This window comes from Sceloporus occidentalis, unplaced genomic scaffold, assembly GCF_023333645.1.
Source record: "Sceloporus occidentalis isolate IW3139 unplaced genomic scaffold, rSceOcc1.0.p SCAF_3, whole genome shotgun sequence".
Classification (NCBI taxonomy): domain Eukaryota; kingdom Metazoa; phylum Chordata; class Lepidosauria; order Squamata; family Phrynosomatidae; genus Sceloporus; species Sceloporus occidentalis.
Genome location: NW_028316983.1, coordinates 26,085,293 through 26,102,938, shown reverse-complemented (window position 1 = coordinate 26,102,938; position 17,646 = coordinate 26,085,293). Strand labels below are relative to the sequence as shown.

Sequence of the window (17,646 nt, the reverse complement as noted above, 5' to 3'; positions counted from 1 at the left end):
TACAAGTTTAAATTTTGTATTTTCCTGCAGTTTTTTCTTGTCGCCATGCTTCAAGTTCATTGTCATAATGGCAGTTTTTTCCGTGTTAATTGTTAATCCAGATGCGCAACAAAATTGCTTTAAACACTTGGTCACCTCAACAATTTCATCCACAGGTTTAGAGAGGATTAAAACTAAATCATCGGCGTATGCACGCAACTTGATCTCTGACTCTTTAATTTTTATGCCGCTAATTCTATTGTTCAGTCTGATTTCGTTATTCAAAATTTCCAAAAGTAAAATAAATAGCAAGGGTGAAAGCGGACATCCTTGCCTAGTCCCCCGAAGGAGGTTGATATGTCTGGTTTTTTGACCATTAATGATTAAAGAGGTGGCTTGTTTTTTATATATCGCTTCAATCCACTTGATGCAATTATTGCCTAAGCCAGCTCGCTCACAAACTGCCTTCAAAAACTTCCAATTTACCCGGTCAAAGGCTTTTTCAAAATCTATAAACAATAAAGCCAAAGGTTTATCACATCTCTTTTCACCATATTCGATTATATCCAACATATAACGCACATTAGTTTTTAAGTGACGGCCCGGTAAGAAACCGACTTGATCAGGATTTATATAATCATTTAATATTGGTTTAAGTCTGTTAGCCAGAGATGCTGCAAAGATTTTATAATCGACATTGAGCAATGCTATGGGACGGAAATTTTTTGGCTCCTTTATCTCTTCATCGGTTTTAGGAATCAGGGTAGTATTAGATTCCCGCCATGTATTAGGTATACCCCCTGTAATCACCTGATTTAAGACTTGTACCAGTGGAGCAGCTAATATTTCCGAAAAGGTTTTATAATATTCAGCAGGAAAGCCATCAGGGCCCGCTGCTTTTCCGGATTTTAATCCTCGAATCACGCTAATAATTTCCTGTATTGTAAATTCTCTATTAAGTGTTTCCCTTTGTTGTTGATTTATAGTGTTGATCCATTTATCACCCAAATATTTGTTAATCTCCTCGGTTGATATGGAGTCCGCCTTAAATAAATTAATATAAAATTTACAAAAAACGTTTTCAATCTCCTTTTGTTTGAACCAAATCTTATCATTGTATTTAACCTTCAAAATAGCTCTTTTACTCTGCTCTGTTCTTAATTTATAGGCTAAGAATCTCCCCGGTTTATTAGCTTCGAAAAAAATTTTTTGTTTCACAAAATTAAGTTTACGGTTAACTTGATCAGTTAAAATCAAAGAAATTTGCTTCTGTACCAATTGTAGTTCTTTCAAAACTTTCAAATTTCCACTGTCCTTTAAGAGCTCTCTATCTTTTTCCTTTAATTGTTGCTGTAGACTCCTTAAGTTGTTATCCCTTAGTTTTCTTAGTTCTGCCCCTTTTTTTATAAAAAAACCTCTCAAAACTGCTTTAGAGGCCTCCCATATAGAGTTTATAGATGCCTCCTCATTTAGATTTTCTTTGAAATAATTTTTAAGGACTGTACTAGCTTCACGTCTTACATCTTCTCTATTCAAAAGGGCCTCAGTAAGTTTCCAACTAAAATTTCGGCGATCAGATATCAATGTCATCATGACCGGCTTATGATCCGAAGTAAAGTTTGGAAGCATCTCAATATCTATAACCTTAGTACACAAACCAACTGAAATACAAAACATATCTAACCTTGCCCACGATTTTTGAGCTGGGGAATAGAAGGAAAAATCCTTAGCAGCCGGATTTCTTAGACGCCAAATATCCTTGAGAGAGTACATGTCCATCATTTGAAAAAAACTTTTTGGCAATCTCCCTTGCTTTGGTTTGATTTTTTTTACAGATGCCCTATCCACCAAAGGAGTCCATACCCCGTTCCAATCGCCCATACAAATGGCTGAATCAAAAAAAATATCTTTAAGTGCCAATGATAGTTTTCTAAAAAAACTATCCTTATTATCTGTAGGAGCGTAGATTCCTAGCAAAAGTATTTTTTGATTTAACAAGTCCACAGTGACCCCAATATAGTGACCATTTTCGTCATTTATAACCTCCGTAGCCTCAAATTTATTATTAACATATAAGACTACCCCTTTTTTGCGCTTCGCATTGGCGGAGACAAAGTGCTGACCCAATCTAGGGTTTCTTAAATAATGTGTATCCCGTTTTTTAACATGGGTCTCCTGCAAACAAACAAAATCACATCTTAAACTTGCCAAGTATTGGAAAATTCTAGCTCGCTTAACATTTCTATTGATACCTTTCACATTCCAAGATATAATTTTAGTCCTCGGTTCCATAAGTCAAGGAAGCAGCTAAGGGATCAGAAGCTTGTAAGTCCACAGGGGAGTTATTAAATGTATAGTCTTCCATCACGGATCTATTTCTATCTTGCAGATCCATTGCCACCTCTCCCTCCTGATGTGACACGACCTCTCCTTCTTCTAAGCTTTTGTCAGAGATGAGACGATCTTCTGCCTTCGTTTCCTCCCGATTATCAACTGTACACACATTTTTGCTTTGTGACAAGTCTTTCTGAATCTCCTCAACTCGATGTTTTCTTCTTGGAAATCTTAAATTATAATCCCCCACTGCCTTTACGTCTTTTGTCATTGGCATAGTTTCGGTAGGGTCAACTTTATCATCTTTCTTTGAGGGTCTAAATAAGGACTGCATAATAAGTTTAGCCTCCGTTACTGATCTTATCTCATGCCTTTTTTTCTTATACCAAAAAGAAAGACCCTCAGGTAGCAGCCACCGGTATTGTACATTGACTCTTCTCAGTTGAGATGTTAAGAAAAAGTAGTCCCTACGCTTTCGAAGAATTTTCGATGGGACATCTTTATATACCTGCAAGGTTTGATCGTCAATAATTAACAACTCCTCGTTACATTTCTTCAGCAGGAGATCCCGAGAAATTTTTCTCAGAAAAACAATCACAACATCTCTAGGGACCTTTTTTTGTTTGGCTATAATAGAGTTCAGTCTAAAAATGCGATCGATACCAAAGGAGAAAAGCGTTGCGTCACATTGTAAAAATTCTGCAATTTTTGGGACCAGGGAAACCATCAGGTTTTCATTTTCCCTTTCCTTTAGGCCTCTTATTTTAATCGATTTTTCTCTTGCCTTGCATTCCCATTTTAAATTGTCTTCCATTTGTGCCTTTTGGATTCCACCAATTTCGTTGATTCTCTCTTCGTGTAGCTTAAATTTTTGTTCTACAGAGTCCAATTTAGCTTGAATCTTGCCCAATTCCAAAGATGTTTTATCCATAGCCTCTCGCATGATCTTAAAGTCATCACGCATTTCCATTCGTATTTCAGACTTAAAAGATGTTACATCTTTTGATAAACTAGAAACCTTGTCCCCCAAGTCCATAATCATTCTTTTAAGTTCATCCATAGCTGTCATGTTGCTCAAACTGCTTTCTCCCACCTGTTGAGAATGTTCTAGTGACGGACGTCTGCTGGAAGGAGCCACTGGAGGTTTAGCTACTTGCGCCTTCTTTTTACTATCCATCAGGCTCAGTTTGCATAAAAAAAGCAGCTACAAAAGCTTGAAAGCCAATCGCTGTTTAAAGCCAATATGTAGCATAAAAGTGGCTACAAAGGGTACTTTCACTTCCTTTGTTAAAAAGAGCACTCTCAAGCTCAGTGCTTTCAGCTGGTTAATTGTTCAGGTCTTTAGCTAAATCCTCCAGCCTCCCCAGCTGTAGCTTATTAGCTCCTCAGCCCGTGCAAGCATCTGTACCAAGGTACAGGACGTCTGCTGTTGTCCTCCAAACAAACCGAGGCAAGCCAAAATAAGTTCCACTGGAATTGGATAATCCTCCAACTAAAATAAAAGTTTATCTTCCTTAGGGGAGACCGCCGCCACACTGTTGTAATCTATGGCCAGCTTCAGAGCAACGCTTCTCAGAACTCAGGCTTCACCACAAAGTTCAAAAACAAAGTATGAGAAAGCCAAGCTAGCAATATACTTAGTATGTCCCAACACTCCTCAGTCCATGAATCAAATAGCTGAGCTTCATGCTTTACCTCCGCGCCACGGCGGGCAGCAAAGCAAAAAGAAAAAAGAAAAAAAGTTCCTACCACCCTCACAGGTAGTTTGGGTGGGAACACAGGAGAGGGCCTTTTCAGTGGCAATTCCCAGGCCCTGGAACTTCTTTCTAGGGAGGTTAAATTGACACCTTTCCCTGCTACTCTTTCATAGGTAAGTACAAAGCTTTTCATTTCAGCAGGCCTTTGATGGCTGATTACTTAGTGAAAAAGACCTTTACAGAATGTGTTCTACTGTTTATTTGCTGTTTTCTTTTTAATGGTCTTACTTTTAACTGCATTTAATTCTATTGTTCGTTGATTTTTAAAAAAAAAATCCTGTATTTTAAAGATGTATCTGTTTTTACCCTATGCAAGCCTTCTTGAATCTTGGACTGGCAAAAACCCAGGAATAATAATAATAACAAAAGGCAGTGTGATTACATTAATAGCAATGTAATGGCCTGGGGGACACCTCCACTTATTGTCAGAGCCTGGCATATTGGGACAATGGGACACAGTATCTTGTTTGTACTTTTTGTTACACCTATATAATTATCTAGATTTCTAGAGTATTGCCATATTTCATGTTAAGGAAATGCATATTTTATAATTATGAAAAATAGGTGTATTGACTAGCAAGTTGCATAAGTGCAGTTCTGACCATTTCTGCGAAGCTTTTGCATTTTTGTAGGTATGAAATGAGCCCATACATATTTATTATAATCACTTTGGCACAGCAATGGATTGCAATCAAATAATGATGGTTTCAGCACTTAGGATTTGAAGCATTCTTCCTCATTCCTCTGCGGACACATATAGAATTTCCGTTGGCATCGTCACAAATAAGCATTTGATCTAACTAAGCCTGCCTCTGATTACTGTCAGACATCCGAGCTCAAGATCTCTCTTGTCTTACATGTGACAGGGTGTCCTTTTCTCTGCCTTTCTGGTGGTATTTTTATGATTCCTTCAGAGATGGGATGGGCAACTGATAACAGCTGCATCTTCTTTCAGACAGACTTCCACAGAAAGGTGCTCTTTTGACAGTCAGCTCCGTTCCAGATAAAATAGCAGCATTTGCACACACGAACTGGACAGGATTTAAAGCTCTTCTCCTGTCCTGAAACAACCCCTGAGGATCCATTGCCTGTCATTTTGGAGCACTTGCATCCCAGATGAAAGCTGGAAATTTTAGAAATATTAATAATTAGAATTTTGGAACTGATTTACTGATTTAATAAACACTTAATGAAATGTTAGGGATTACATTGGACAAATTGAATTATTACATAACTGTGAATTTTAAAAAGAAATCAGCCAAGGGATTATGACAACTGTGATTTATTGAATCTGTCAGCTGCTATCAGATCACTCTGTATTCCAGTTCCTCAGATGCATGGGCGTTTCCCCCTTTTCCGTGTCTTTAGCCCAGTTCTAATATAGCAGCACACATGATGCTTTTTATTTTAATTGTGCAGGAATATTTACATCTTGCATGACTATCTCCAGAACTAGATAAATGCTTTCTGAGTGGACTTTGAGCACATGGGTGATCATGCTTTTATGGGTGCCACATGCAATTATTCCAGCAGTTGAAGGGCTTGATCACCTTTCAGCTCAGGATAAATAACATTTATAAAAAGTATAGTATAATCCAAAATCCATAAAACAATGATACCTTTATTGGGTCAACCAAAATGTACATTATACATGTTGCAAGCTTTCAGAGCTCCACTGGCTTCTTAATCAGGCAAAGGTGTTAAAAATCATACAGGAGAAAGAAAAAAAATACGATATTAGTCATAGCCCTGCATTTGGTCAAGATGTTGTGGTTGCTGTTCTCAGTTAAGATGATATAAAGGGGATTCATGCAGATGGGCCCCTCCTTCTACTTATGAGTATACTGGGAGATTCAGTGCAGGAAATAAATTTTAATTTCCATTAGCAAGACAAAAAGTTACTGTCTTTGAGATCCAATTTGTCTCAAATCTCTTTGTTCAAAAGAGAACACTTGATTTCCATGATTTTGCAACAGAAAATCTTTTATGTGTTTTTTTAAGGTAAAACATGTCAATGCAGTCCAAATTTAAAAGAAAAAAATTGTTTTGCCTTCGTTTCGAGGTAGAAACCTAAAATAGTAAAAGTCCCAGTCCATTGGCTCTCTCTTTAGGAGTCTCCTGTGGCAGCTAAAATGTTGTATCTTCACATTGATGAAACGTATCCAGGGGTAATCGTGTTGGCCATATAGCAAAGTACAGTATCGTCCAAAATCCCCGAGACTGAAAGACAATGGTGACTGAAAGCTATCGATTTTCCATTTAACTGATGAATTTTACCTCTACTATGATACCCTACTTCTTTACATGATCCAGCAGTGTCACTACTTTAGGTGCCCTTCAGACACAGCCCCAGTTCCCAGGGAAGTCACTTTTCTATAATGTGTTACTATGCACCTGGATTCTGCACTTCATTGGCAGGTGCAATTGCAAGGGCCTGTCCAATGGGTTTGGCATGAAATCATTTCTGTTTGAAAAGATTGATACTATTGTCTTTATTATATAAATAAAAAAGAAAAAGAAAAGATTGATACTATGGGATTCCCCAGCATGGTTGCAGCATTTGTCTGCAGCCCTCAGTCTGTTTCACTGTTCACATACATTAAAGGATTCTGAATGTAGTTACTTTCTGGCTTGTCTACTGTAAGCATGCCCACATAGCTGCCATAAGATCAGCTAGAGTTCAAGCCTTATTGCACTATTTGCTTGAGAGTACTGTACCATAAGTCTGTTTCTCCAAACCTCTTTCACCATTCTCCCAATGCCAGTGCAATCAAAAACCTTTGAGCTAAAAAGATTTGGTAAGAAGTTAACTTGTTAACTATATGCCTGCATTCTCCTGGAATGTGTTACTTATCCCATGTTCACCTTATAAATGTAAATTTTAATATCCTTTCCTCCCCCTATACATGCTAGCTTGTTTTCCACCCCCAATTGATCTCAGAGACATCTAAATATAAACATCCCTCCCTGTCAAGCATGTGGAACTGTCTCCTGTGTTGAATAAGGAAATCCTTTGATACGCAGGAGCTTATGCTTATATAGATTAAACTAGTTGGTTATAACTTTCTGGATAGCCAACAAAACCTACCATATATATTCATGTATAAGTTAACTTCACGTATAAATCAAAGACAGGTTCTGGGTCCAAAATTAAAGATTTTGATATGACCCATGGATAAATCAGGAAAAAAGTTAGGGGCATGTAACAAAGGACAAAGCAAAGGAAAATGATGCCAAAGAATGTACAAAATCCCAGCGGGCATAACTGCTTGTGCTTGCTCTAAAGGATGGATGTATCAGGAGGGAACTACAGTAAATGGTGGCTGTGCAATATGTGGGCAGGGCTAAGAAAACTCACACATGTCAAAAAGGATGTAAAGTCAAAACAAAGACTATGGCAACTATGATAACGTTAACAGTGATTACAGATTTAACTTTAATATGATAACTTTGCCTGATTTTAACCTAGAAAAGCTGGCAAACATACACAGATGCCTTATTCAAATCATTCAAAGCCTGATTCCTTGTTGCTGAAATAAGATGGTTGGAATCCCCTTCTCTGAATAAAGTGGCAAAAAGCAAGAGCTTAGTCTGTCCTGGGAGAACCTAAAAGAAGAATTAATTCGCTTTACTCTCTTGGTGCTCCTTTGAGGGGAAGTGCCAAGGAGCCACCACCACTATTTCCTTTCCCAGACATTCCAAAAGGTCAAAAGCAACACAGTGACAGAGAGAGGACTAAGCTCTTGGCATTTGCCACTCTACTTAGAAAAGGGGATGGTTTCTTTCTTTCTTTCTTTCTTTCTTTCTTTCTTTCTTGATAAAAGTTAAAGTACAGTTTGAGTCTGTGACTCTGGAGACCAAGATTTACTTCCTTGCTTCACTATTAAACCCACTGGATGACCATGGGCAAGTCATAGAATCATAGAGTTGGAAGAGACCACAAGGGCCATCCAGTCCAACCCTCTGTCATGCAGGAACTCACTATCAAAGCACCCCGAGAGACAGCCATCCAGCCTCTGTCACATGATCTCAACCTCGAGAAGGCAATGGCAAATCTCTGAACAAATCTTGCAAGAAAACCCCATGATAGGTTCACCTTAGTGTCACCATATGTCAGAAACGACTTGAAGACACCCAACAAACAGTATTTATATTGTCCCAGGGATAAGTTGATCCCAGTTTTTTGGATTGATTTTTGGAATAAGATTTCTATAGCTATACATGAATATATTCAGTATGTTATAGGAATGATGTGAGAACTAGACTTGAGCTTCTAGTCAGGATAACTCTTTAATTTATTTTCTCATCCTCTGTGCAGCAGAGTACTGTGATAATTTATTAATAGGTTTGTGATTAGTAGACATTAGGGAATAGTTCAAATTACACATAGGTACTCACAGTATTCCCTGTCTCATTGTGTTAATATTTTTTCCAGGTATCATGGCTATCTTGTTCTCTGGCATTGTAATGTCCCATTACACACATCATAATCTGTCTCCAGTTACACAGATTCTAATGCAGCAGACTCTGCGAACTGTTGCATTCATGTGTGGTAAGTGCCATCTTTTGCTTGGTCTTCACCATTCTTAACACCAGCTGTCCGAAAGTTTCCTGCTTATTCAAATTTCACATGTAGCTCTATGTCAGTGTAAAACTGTGGGCTGGTTTACACATCAGAAGTGATGAATTTGTATGTGTGAATTATTAGGATCATTGCTCACATTTGCACCCCACCATTCGGTGGCTAAGGGCATTGTAGCAGCCAGTTATTCTTCACAATAGCTCTATATAGTAGTTCAAGCTTACTGACAGTGATTGACCTGAGGTCACCCAGTGAGTTTAATGGTTCAGCTGAATTTGGAACTTGAATAATTATCACTCATCACCCATCACCACAAGTAAAATTGACATATTTGGCATCAGATTGTAATTGATTCATCAAGTGATATTATATGCAAATGGATGAGCATCTTGTATATAAATATTGCTCTCATTTAATCCATTGTTTGGAATGGGAAGGCAGTGAAATGGCAGTATTGTTAGATTAACATAAAAACTTAAGATGAGTCCTTCTGGATCAGATCAAAAGTTGACGTAACTCAGGGGTGCACTGCAAATGTTGGAGTATAGTCTCCATTACTTCTGGCCATTGGTTAGGGCAGGTGAGAATTGGTCCAACAACATTTAGAGGGATACAGTGTTCTCATTCCTGATACCCAGTGTCCACTAGAGACAAATATTTTCAGAATAGCATCAGTAAGTTAGGAAGGCAATGGCATGGTCTTTTTTGGTGCCTAGTGGCACAAACTGATAAACTGATAAGCATACTGTCTCTTAACTAGAACTTTTAGCTATTATGTGTCATAGCCATTGACAGCTTTATCCTCCATCAGTTTGTCCAATTACCTTTAAAATGATTTAGTAATGTGAACTGTGGGCAGAGAGAAAAACAAATGTTTCTGTAGCTATGGGAGTATCTTCTCTACACATTAGGATAAACTTAGTAATATGGAGCCTACCAAGCAGACTAAAGTCACCTTTACTGACAAACAAGATCTAATGTGCAGTAAATCTTTTCTCTCCCTCATCTTCCAGCTTCAGCTCAATCTTGCTACAAGACAGATAACAAACATCTCTATAACTCCTTTCTTCCCCTAGGCTATTTTTAGATGTAAGAGCCACAGTATGCCTGCCTATCAGCTAAAAGCTTTTGGATATCAAGAAACTATGTGGGGTGGGGGTGGTAATAAATTAATATGAAAGAGCATGGAGTAACTAGATATAAAATATGCTTTCCATAGCCTGTCCTTTGTTACACAGCCTTTGTGTTTAAGTACATTAAAGGAAATTGCTTTGTCACTTTAAGTGGGGACTGTGGACTTGATGCAATATTAATAACAGTGACAGAGGTGAAAAAGACTAGATCTTTTGATTATACACACATAGAAATCAGTGCTGGTTTCACAAAGAAAGAACACAAGAATATCAGCCTATGATGGGTCAAGTCAATCCAACATTCTGTTTCAAAAAAGAGTCTGCCAGTTTCCTTCAGGAAGCACAATGAATTATTTATAGATTAGTTACATTTACATCCTACTTTTCTTCCAGAGAGTTCAAGGAGATGTACCTGACCTTTGTCACAATCTTATGTGGTAGGTCACACTCAGAAAGAGTGACAAGCCCAAAGTCATCCAGTGGGTTTCATGGGTCAGTAGATGCCCCGTGTTCCCGTTCAGCACTGTAACTACTTCTGTCAAACAGATCACAAGAGTGGGCAGCCTTCCACAGTTGTTTGTCCTCATCATCTAATATTCAGAAATATCTTACCAGTTTAAATTCCTCTGAGCTATCATGACTAAAATAAATAACAATTTAAGGTAATGCTTGCTTAGCAAAAACAGGGGTACAGATCAACAAGGAGGAGGTAGTGATATAATTGGAGGATTCCTAAGACATGCAGTTGTAGAAGAAAAATCTTTAAAAGGAAAATGTACACAAAGGGTCAGTCCAAATCCCCAAAATAACTCAATGAGGATTGGGCATACTCAGCAGCCATAGAATTCTGGCTGTGGGCAGGGGGAGAGAAAGAAAAGGGGGAACAAAGAGTGTGAGTGGATTGGAATATCCAGAAAGAAAGCACATCTGGCTAGAATGTTGTACAGAAACACTTTGTGCTGCAATATTTTGTTGGTGGTGTCATTTGGCTGGCCTAATACCCATTGAGTTAACCGTGGAACTTCCTACCTAATACCCATGGATTCAGCTTCCATATGTTTCTTCCTCTTTTTGAAATGCCATCTTGGCTATCACTAATTGCTAAAGTTGTGAATTCTCCCCTCTGCCCTTAATCTTGAATTCTGATGATGTGAGAGAGGCCAAACCTTTAGTTGCATAGGCCTGTTCAAATGTATGTTTCACGTATATACATTTGAAAACATTTGAATGTCAAGCCTGTCCCACCCATAATGGAAGATAAATTGATATATAAATTTTAATATTTGCATTAATTTGTATCACATTCCTAGCTGTATGTGTAAAGGAAAATACCTAGGATTCTATTGGAGTAATGTACCTTTAAACAACAGAAAATATATTGAGTGCAAAGTGGCACATATTCTATGGCAGGGGTCGGCAACCTCCGGCCCATGGGCCGGAGGTGGCCCGCTGAGGCCTTTCGGCTGGCCCCTGCACATTCCTGCCACCGCCGCCGATTGCGGCTTTTCGCAGCTCCGAGCGCTGCCATTTTGAGAAACAAAATGGTGGCGGCCTCTAAGAGGCCCGTTGCGGTCGCCGGGGCCCTGCTACAGGGCTCCGGCGGCAGCGGGCCTCTGGGAGGCCCGTTGTGGTGGCCGGTGCCCTGCAACAGGACTCCGGCAGCGGCGGCGGGCCTCTGGGAGGCCCGTTGCGGTGGCCAGGGCCCTCCAATAGGGCTCTGGCAGCGGCAGCGGGCCTCTGGGAGGCCCGTTGCCGTCGCTGGGACCCTCCAGCAGGGCTCCGGTGGCGGCAGGAGTCCTGTTGCCGTCGCTGGGGCCCTCCAACTGGGCTCCGGCGGCAGCAGGAGGCCCGTTGCCGTCGCTGGGGCCCTCCAACAGGGCTCCGGCGGTGGCAGCAGGTCTCTAGGACTGTTTTGCCGGCCTCTGATGGGGCCTGGGTCCTCGTTAGGGGCCGGCAAAGAGGAGGAGGCTTCCAGTGCTGGCGGCCCCTGCCAGCTTTTTTGCCAGAGGAGGCCTCCAGCACTGGCGGCCCCCACCGGCTTTTTTGCCGGCCTCTGACGGGGCCTGGGGCCCTAGCAGGGGCCAGCAAAGAGGGAGAGGCCTCCAGCGCTGGTCCCGCCCCCGGAGGGTGGAAGCTCCGTCCCGGCATGCGCCCCCCCCCGGAGGGTGGAAGCTCCACCCCCCCGGCTTCGGCCCCCCAGTTGTCTGAGGGACAGCAACCCGGCCCCCGGCTCAAAAAGGTTGCCTACCCCTGTTCTATGGGATAGCCACAAACTGCTGAATGTGGAGCCCATGGCATGATGCAAAGTTGCTGCAAGGTTGCATCATGCTATGTGGCACTGAGTGTTGACTCAGAACCAACACTCTATATAAGTGGGCCAAGAGTGTAGGTGGAATTGGTTGGAGCAGACGTTGGTGTGGTTGATTGGAAGTTGACTGAGAGGAGTGTGTACATATTGTATTATATTGTACATATTGCAACTGAAGATAAAAGCCTCTAGAACTTTTGATGAATCAACTGCCTGTGAGTCATCTTCTTGTGTGTGTGAAAAGTGGTCAGTGTATTGCCAATACCAATAGCTGGATGTTTTTGTTTTTGAACTCTGTTGCAATATTGTTTTGGTTGCATCTGGGTAGATTTGTCCCCAGATTCTGCCGGGAGTTGACTTTCCCCTCACCCACAGATTCTTCAGATTGCCAAGGCCCAGAAACGGTTTTGTGCTACTATATGCTGTCTTTTCGATTCATTTGTCTGCTATGGTCCCAATTAATATGAGGAAATATAAGATGCAACATATCATCTTGGAAAGTCTTCTTGATAGACCTTAAATTTGAGCTACTTAGCAACTTAGAACTAACCAGCTTTCTGCAGCTGTAGTCCTATACACACTTACTGGGAGTAAGCCCCATTGACTTCAGTGAAATACAAAAATCAATAGGATTTGGGTTAGGTTGAGTTAGGAACTGAATCCCTTTAACTCTAAATTTTTCCTGATTAAATCAGGAAATCCAGAGCTAGAACTTCAGAGCAAGTTGGTTGTGGACTGAAGACCTAATTTACATGCAACTAAGCTGTGAATCCTATATAATTTAATTTTGTTCTATTTATATACTGCTATTCCAAAGATCATAGCGATGAACAGCAAGTAAGCTAATTAGCAAGTAAGCTAATTTGCCCCCAACAGTCTGGGTACTCATTTTAGCGACCTCGGAAGGATGCAAGCCTGAGTCGAGCAGAGTGGGACATCTTTATCAATCATTTGGTCCCAGAGTCTTATAGATACAGTATGTTTACTACTCACTGTGCCCAGAATAGTTGTGACATCTCTAAAATTGTGGCCTGTCAAGTGTCAGAATTCAGCTTTGTGGGTTTATTCTATTGTGCATCTGTCATTTGTAAAAGTGGGAGGTATGTTACAGTAGATGTCTCTATGTGTGGTTACCTGACACTCCTGTTAAACCAGTTCTGTGAGCCCATACACATTTGTTTCTGCATGCATCAAAAATATTAATTATTAAAATACTCAATAAATTGTCTTTCTTCCTTACAGATGCTGGAAATACAGTTTAATATGTAAAATTTACTATGAAATCCTTTTCTAGTCCCTCTTGCTCTAGTTTCAATACACATAGGATTGTTGGCTGAAAAAATTATGGTAGACAACTCAAAATATTGATTCTCCTTTACCATTTCCTCTTTAACAGCAGAGAAAGGGAAACAGGAAACATAAAAATCCACAAAAAGATTAAAAGAAACACATAGACACATACATTACTTCATTGAAACAGGATAATATGAGAGGGCAAACTTCCTCTGAATATATCTTGACAAGAAAACCCCATGATAGGTTTGTGTTATGGTCGCCATAGGTTGGAAATGACTCGAAGGCACACAGCATGCACACATGAGAGGAAGAAACAAACATACAGGAATTGTAAAAGCCCCCCCCCCCCCCAGTTCTTCTTGTGGGAGAAAGGCTGAGTAAGAAAAGGAAAGAGACACAACATAAGTTTGGCAGCTCAAGATATTCCAGGAGTTTCTTATCCAAGCATAAGGGAGAAGCACTTTATCTCAAATTCAAAAGAGGGACATGGAATGACATGATATCACGTGACTAAAAATATAAGACGACATACACAGCCTATTTTTGTTAGTTAGGAACTAGAACCAAGGGGAAAATGTGTACAAAGCTGTGCCAAAGGAAGCAGAAGATTTCTTCCCTCCCTCTTCTCTCCATCTGAGGAAGAATAGGCAGCATTATGACATATTGAAAAGTCTGTCTCCTTTTTCTTGACTATTCCAGTTCCTTGTTCATTTATGCAGCTGCATATATATCAAACACTTCTTTTAAAAGAAAAGAAAAAAAAAACAACAAAATCCCAGAGCTGTTTGGTTTGGCAGATAAGTCCAGTTAATAAACTACAGTATCAAAATGTTTAGTATATGATTTTGAATTAGCATAGCATTGTTTCAATACCTGTGTTTTCTCTCTTTCAGAAACATGTGTTTTTGCATTTCTGGGGCTGTCGATTTTTAGTTTTCCTCACAAGTTTGAAATGTCCTTTGTCATTTGGTGCATAGTAAGTATTAGTAGATATTAATGCCCATTTTTCCTACTCACATACACACACACCCATCCTTTCTGTCAAGATAGATTGATATTATGTATGACAACCAAGAGCTCATTATAAGTCAAATAGAAATTTTTCTGTCAGAAACTTGGAAAGCATGGCTGCTCCTTGAGCCTGCCACATTTCACTACCCAGTGGAGGCACAGGACATTTTTCTACCATCAGGAAGTGTCCTCAGGGCAGACACAGTATTTATTTATAAGGCTATTTATTCTGAGTTTAAAAGGCTGGGACCATTTGTGGCTGCAACTCTTTCTGGCTGCAGGATATTTATTCATAAGACAAACCATGTTGAAAATTGGAAGAGCTGCTCCTTGCAACCATGGCTGTATTGCACTTTGCACTCGACAACAATCTTCTGCTATGAATATCAGCCTAGACTGTACAAATGTGAATGTAATTGTAGACCAATGTCAGACCAGATCCTTCATGCAGAAAGTCCTGGTTTCAAACCCTAGCAGCTCTAGTTTTAAAGTAACTTCTGAATTCTGTATCCATATTCCGTCTTCTATAGAAGACTTTTATAGACTGCTCTGTCAGTGTAGACCAGGGGTAGGCAATCTTTTTGAGCTGGGGGCTGGGTTGGTGTCCCCCAGACAATGGTGGGGGCAAAAAATAAATAATTAAATAATATAGGACAACATTTTCAAATGTAGGACACATTTTTTAAAATGGAGGACATGTGAAAAAATTGGATGATTTTTAAAAAAATGTTAATATAAATGCATGTTCCTTAGGCATGATCAAAATGGAGGACATTTGGGCATTATTCCTAGACAGATGGCAGAAATCTACTTCCCTTTCTGGCCAACCCCCCTCCCCCCATTCCAAACAGCACATTTGGGCATTGAACATGGCTTTACTTAAGATGGCCTCTTGCATATTTCAGAGGCTTATTGCATAACCAAACTCTTTGGGTTTCACACTGAACATGGGTTCACATGGCTATGCATATTGAACATGTCAAGGTGGTTTCACAGTTCTTGCACCAAGTGTACTTCTCAGAAGTGTGTACTTAGTCAAAGGACTTTGGTTTTTCTTCACCGCGCATGAGTTTGTAAAAATCACAGCAATTTACATTGGCCTTGCCTCAGAGGCTTGCTGATATCAAAATCACCATTAAAGAACCAAAAACACACAGAAAAGGCACTTTGGAAAGTCACACTCTCTTGGCTTCAGAAACAGTGCGTGCATGCCTCTCAAGGTGACTCTCATCATCATCATCATCATCATCATCATCATCATCACACTATCACTGTCAAACCAAGGGAGACTTGTTAGCATTAAAAGCACCCAAAATAAAAATTTAAAAAACCTTGAGGCCTCTGGCCACTCACCACCTCTTCCTTCCTCCTCCTCCTTCTGCTCCCCCTCCTCCTCCTCTTCCTCCTCCTCCTTCTGCTCCCCCCTCCTCCTCTTCCTCCTCTTCTTTCTTCTCCTCCTCCCCCGCCTCCTCTTCCTCCTCCCCCCTCCTCCATGCGCCGTGTGGCTTGGGGGCGGGGCAGAGGAGAAGGAGGTGGGTGGCACAGGCCCAGGCGGGGAGGGCTGCGCGGGCCCGTGCGGGGAGGCGGCGTGGGCAGCGCGGGGCTTCCCCCTTTGCCTCCTCTGCCCCAAGCCACGTGGCCCTCCGCGCGGTGGAGGAGGAGGAGGAGGCGGCGGCGGCAGGACCAGCCTCCGTGGGCCACATCCAGTCCGTGGGCCAGGGGTTGCCGACCCCTGGTGTAGACAGTGCTACTCTAAATGGATTAATAGTCTGACTCAGTACAAGGCAGCTTCATATTATGAAAGTATCTTGTTACAGCCAGGGTGAGAGAGAAGAGACCTATTGATTTTGTCCGAATTCATTCCATAAGATTTATTGTTGCTTGATTGTAAGCCTGAGGTCAGGGAACCGTCTAATTAAAAATAATAATTGTAAGCCACTTTGATTGCCTTTAGGGCTGAAGGGTAGGGTATAAATACCATAAATAAATAAATAAATAAATAAATAGAAAGAAAGAAAGAAAGAAAGAAAGAAAGAAAGAAAGAAAGAAAGTCCATCCAGGCTCACATTCCTGTTTGCATCATTGGCATTTGTAAGTGGTGAAGCAATGCATGTCAGTGATGGTGATCCCACTTTCATTTCTCCCTTATGTCTGCAATGGAAGCAGGCTGGGTAAACAGTGGTTCTTCAGATATTCTGAATTACTACTTCAATAAAAATCACCACTGACCAAAGTGATAATGCCTTTGACCGTTTAAGCTACTATGAGCCCTTGAAAGCTAGATACTTGTTCCTCTCCCAAAATGAAAACTAATGCTCTCAGTATAGAACATATTGTGATACAACTAAACAGATAGCTTTTCTTCTCTTTGATCTGACACTATATACTGTATATACTCCTGTATAAATTTAGAAATTTAGTTCAAAAAATTGACCCAATAAACGGAGTCGACTTATCCACAGGTCAATGTAAGTACTGTATCTTAACTCTTATTTAAAAGAAGGAACCATTTCCTGGTGAAAAGCAAGAGTATAATATGTGGAACACCAACCCCCTCTACTCTCTCATCCATCCAGTCTTAAGAGTAAGCATAAAGAGTTATGTCTGCTGGAATTTTATAAGTGCTTTGACATTGTTTTGCTAGCTTCATCCTATAGATCCTTTGCCTAAATTTTACCCTTCTTATCCATGGGCCATAGCAGAATTCATAATTTTGTTCCAAAACCTACCCTCGACTTATACATGAGGTTGACTTATAGTCAAGTATATATGGTACTTAATATTCATCCTGACCTGATCATATGCATGTTTACTTAGCAAGCTATTTTCAATTGACCATTTCACTGTCAGAAGTGGTTTAAAAAATAGCAAAAATGATAGGATCACCTCCCCTCTAGTAGATGATGTAAATGTAACAGTCTGCATTGGAAAATACCTATGAGATGGGAGTATCAAGGATATTTATTTTGTCACTATTAGCTGAGGATAATTGCTTATGGATAGACCTTATGGGCAAAATTACCTTAACTTTTAGCCGATTGAAGGAACTGCCTCAGGTGACAGATTGTGGAACGCAATGATGGTTACCTGTGGTCTGTTCCTCCTCCTGAACTTGCTGGGTTCTCCCCTTTGCTAGAGGACAGAGCAGTGCATGCAACATAGCCTGACCTGAGCCTTCTGTACTAGCTTACTGTCTCAAGAATGGTGGAAGAGTCCATGTCACCTCATCAAACCCATCAGCAGTCT

General features: G+C 40.5%; 1 protein-coding gene across 2 annotated transcripts in view; it reads left to right on the top strand.

Annotated features, from left to right (window-relative positions):
* Positions 1-17,646, top strand: part of LOC149315666 (sodium/hydrogen exchanger 8) — an 84,987-nt gene that overhangs the window by 57,521 nt on the left and 9,820 nt on the right. The window contains exons 11-12 of one of the 2 annotated variants that reach the window (XM_089513847.1): positions 8,506-8,622; positions 14,283-14,365. In XM_089513847.1, coding sequence (XP_089369973.1) covers positions 8,506-8,622; positions 14,283-14,365 — 200 coding nt within the window. The remainder of the gene's footprint in view (positions 1-8,505; positions 8,623-14,282; positions 14,366-17,646) is intronic. The other variant, XM_089513848.1, reaches the window with a different exon arrangement.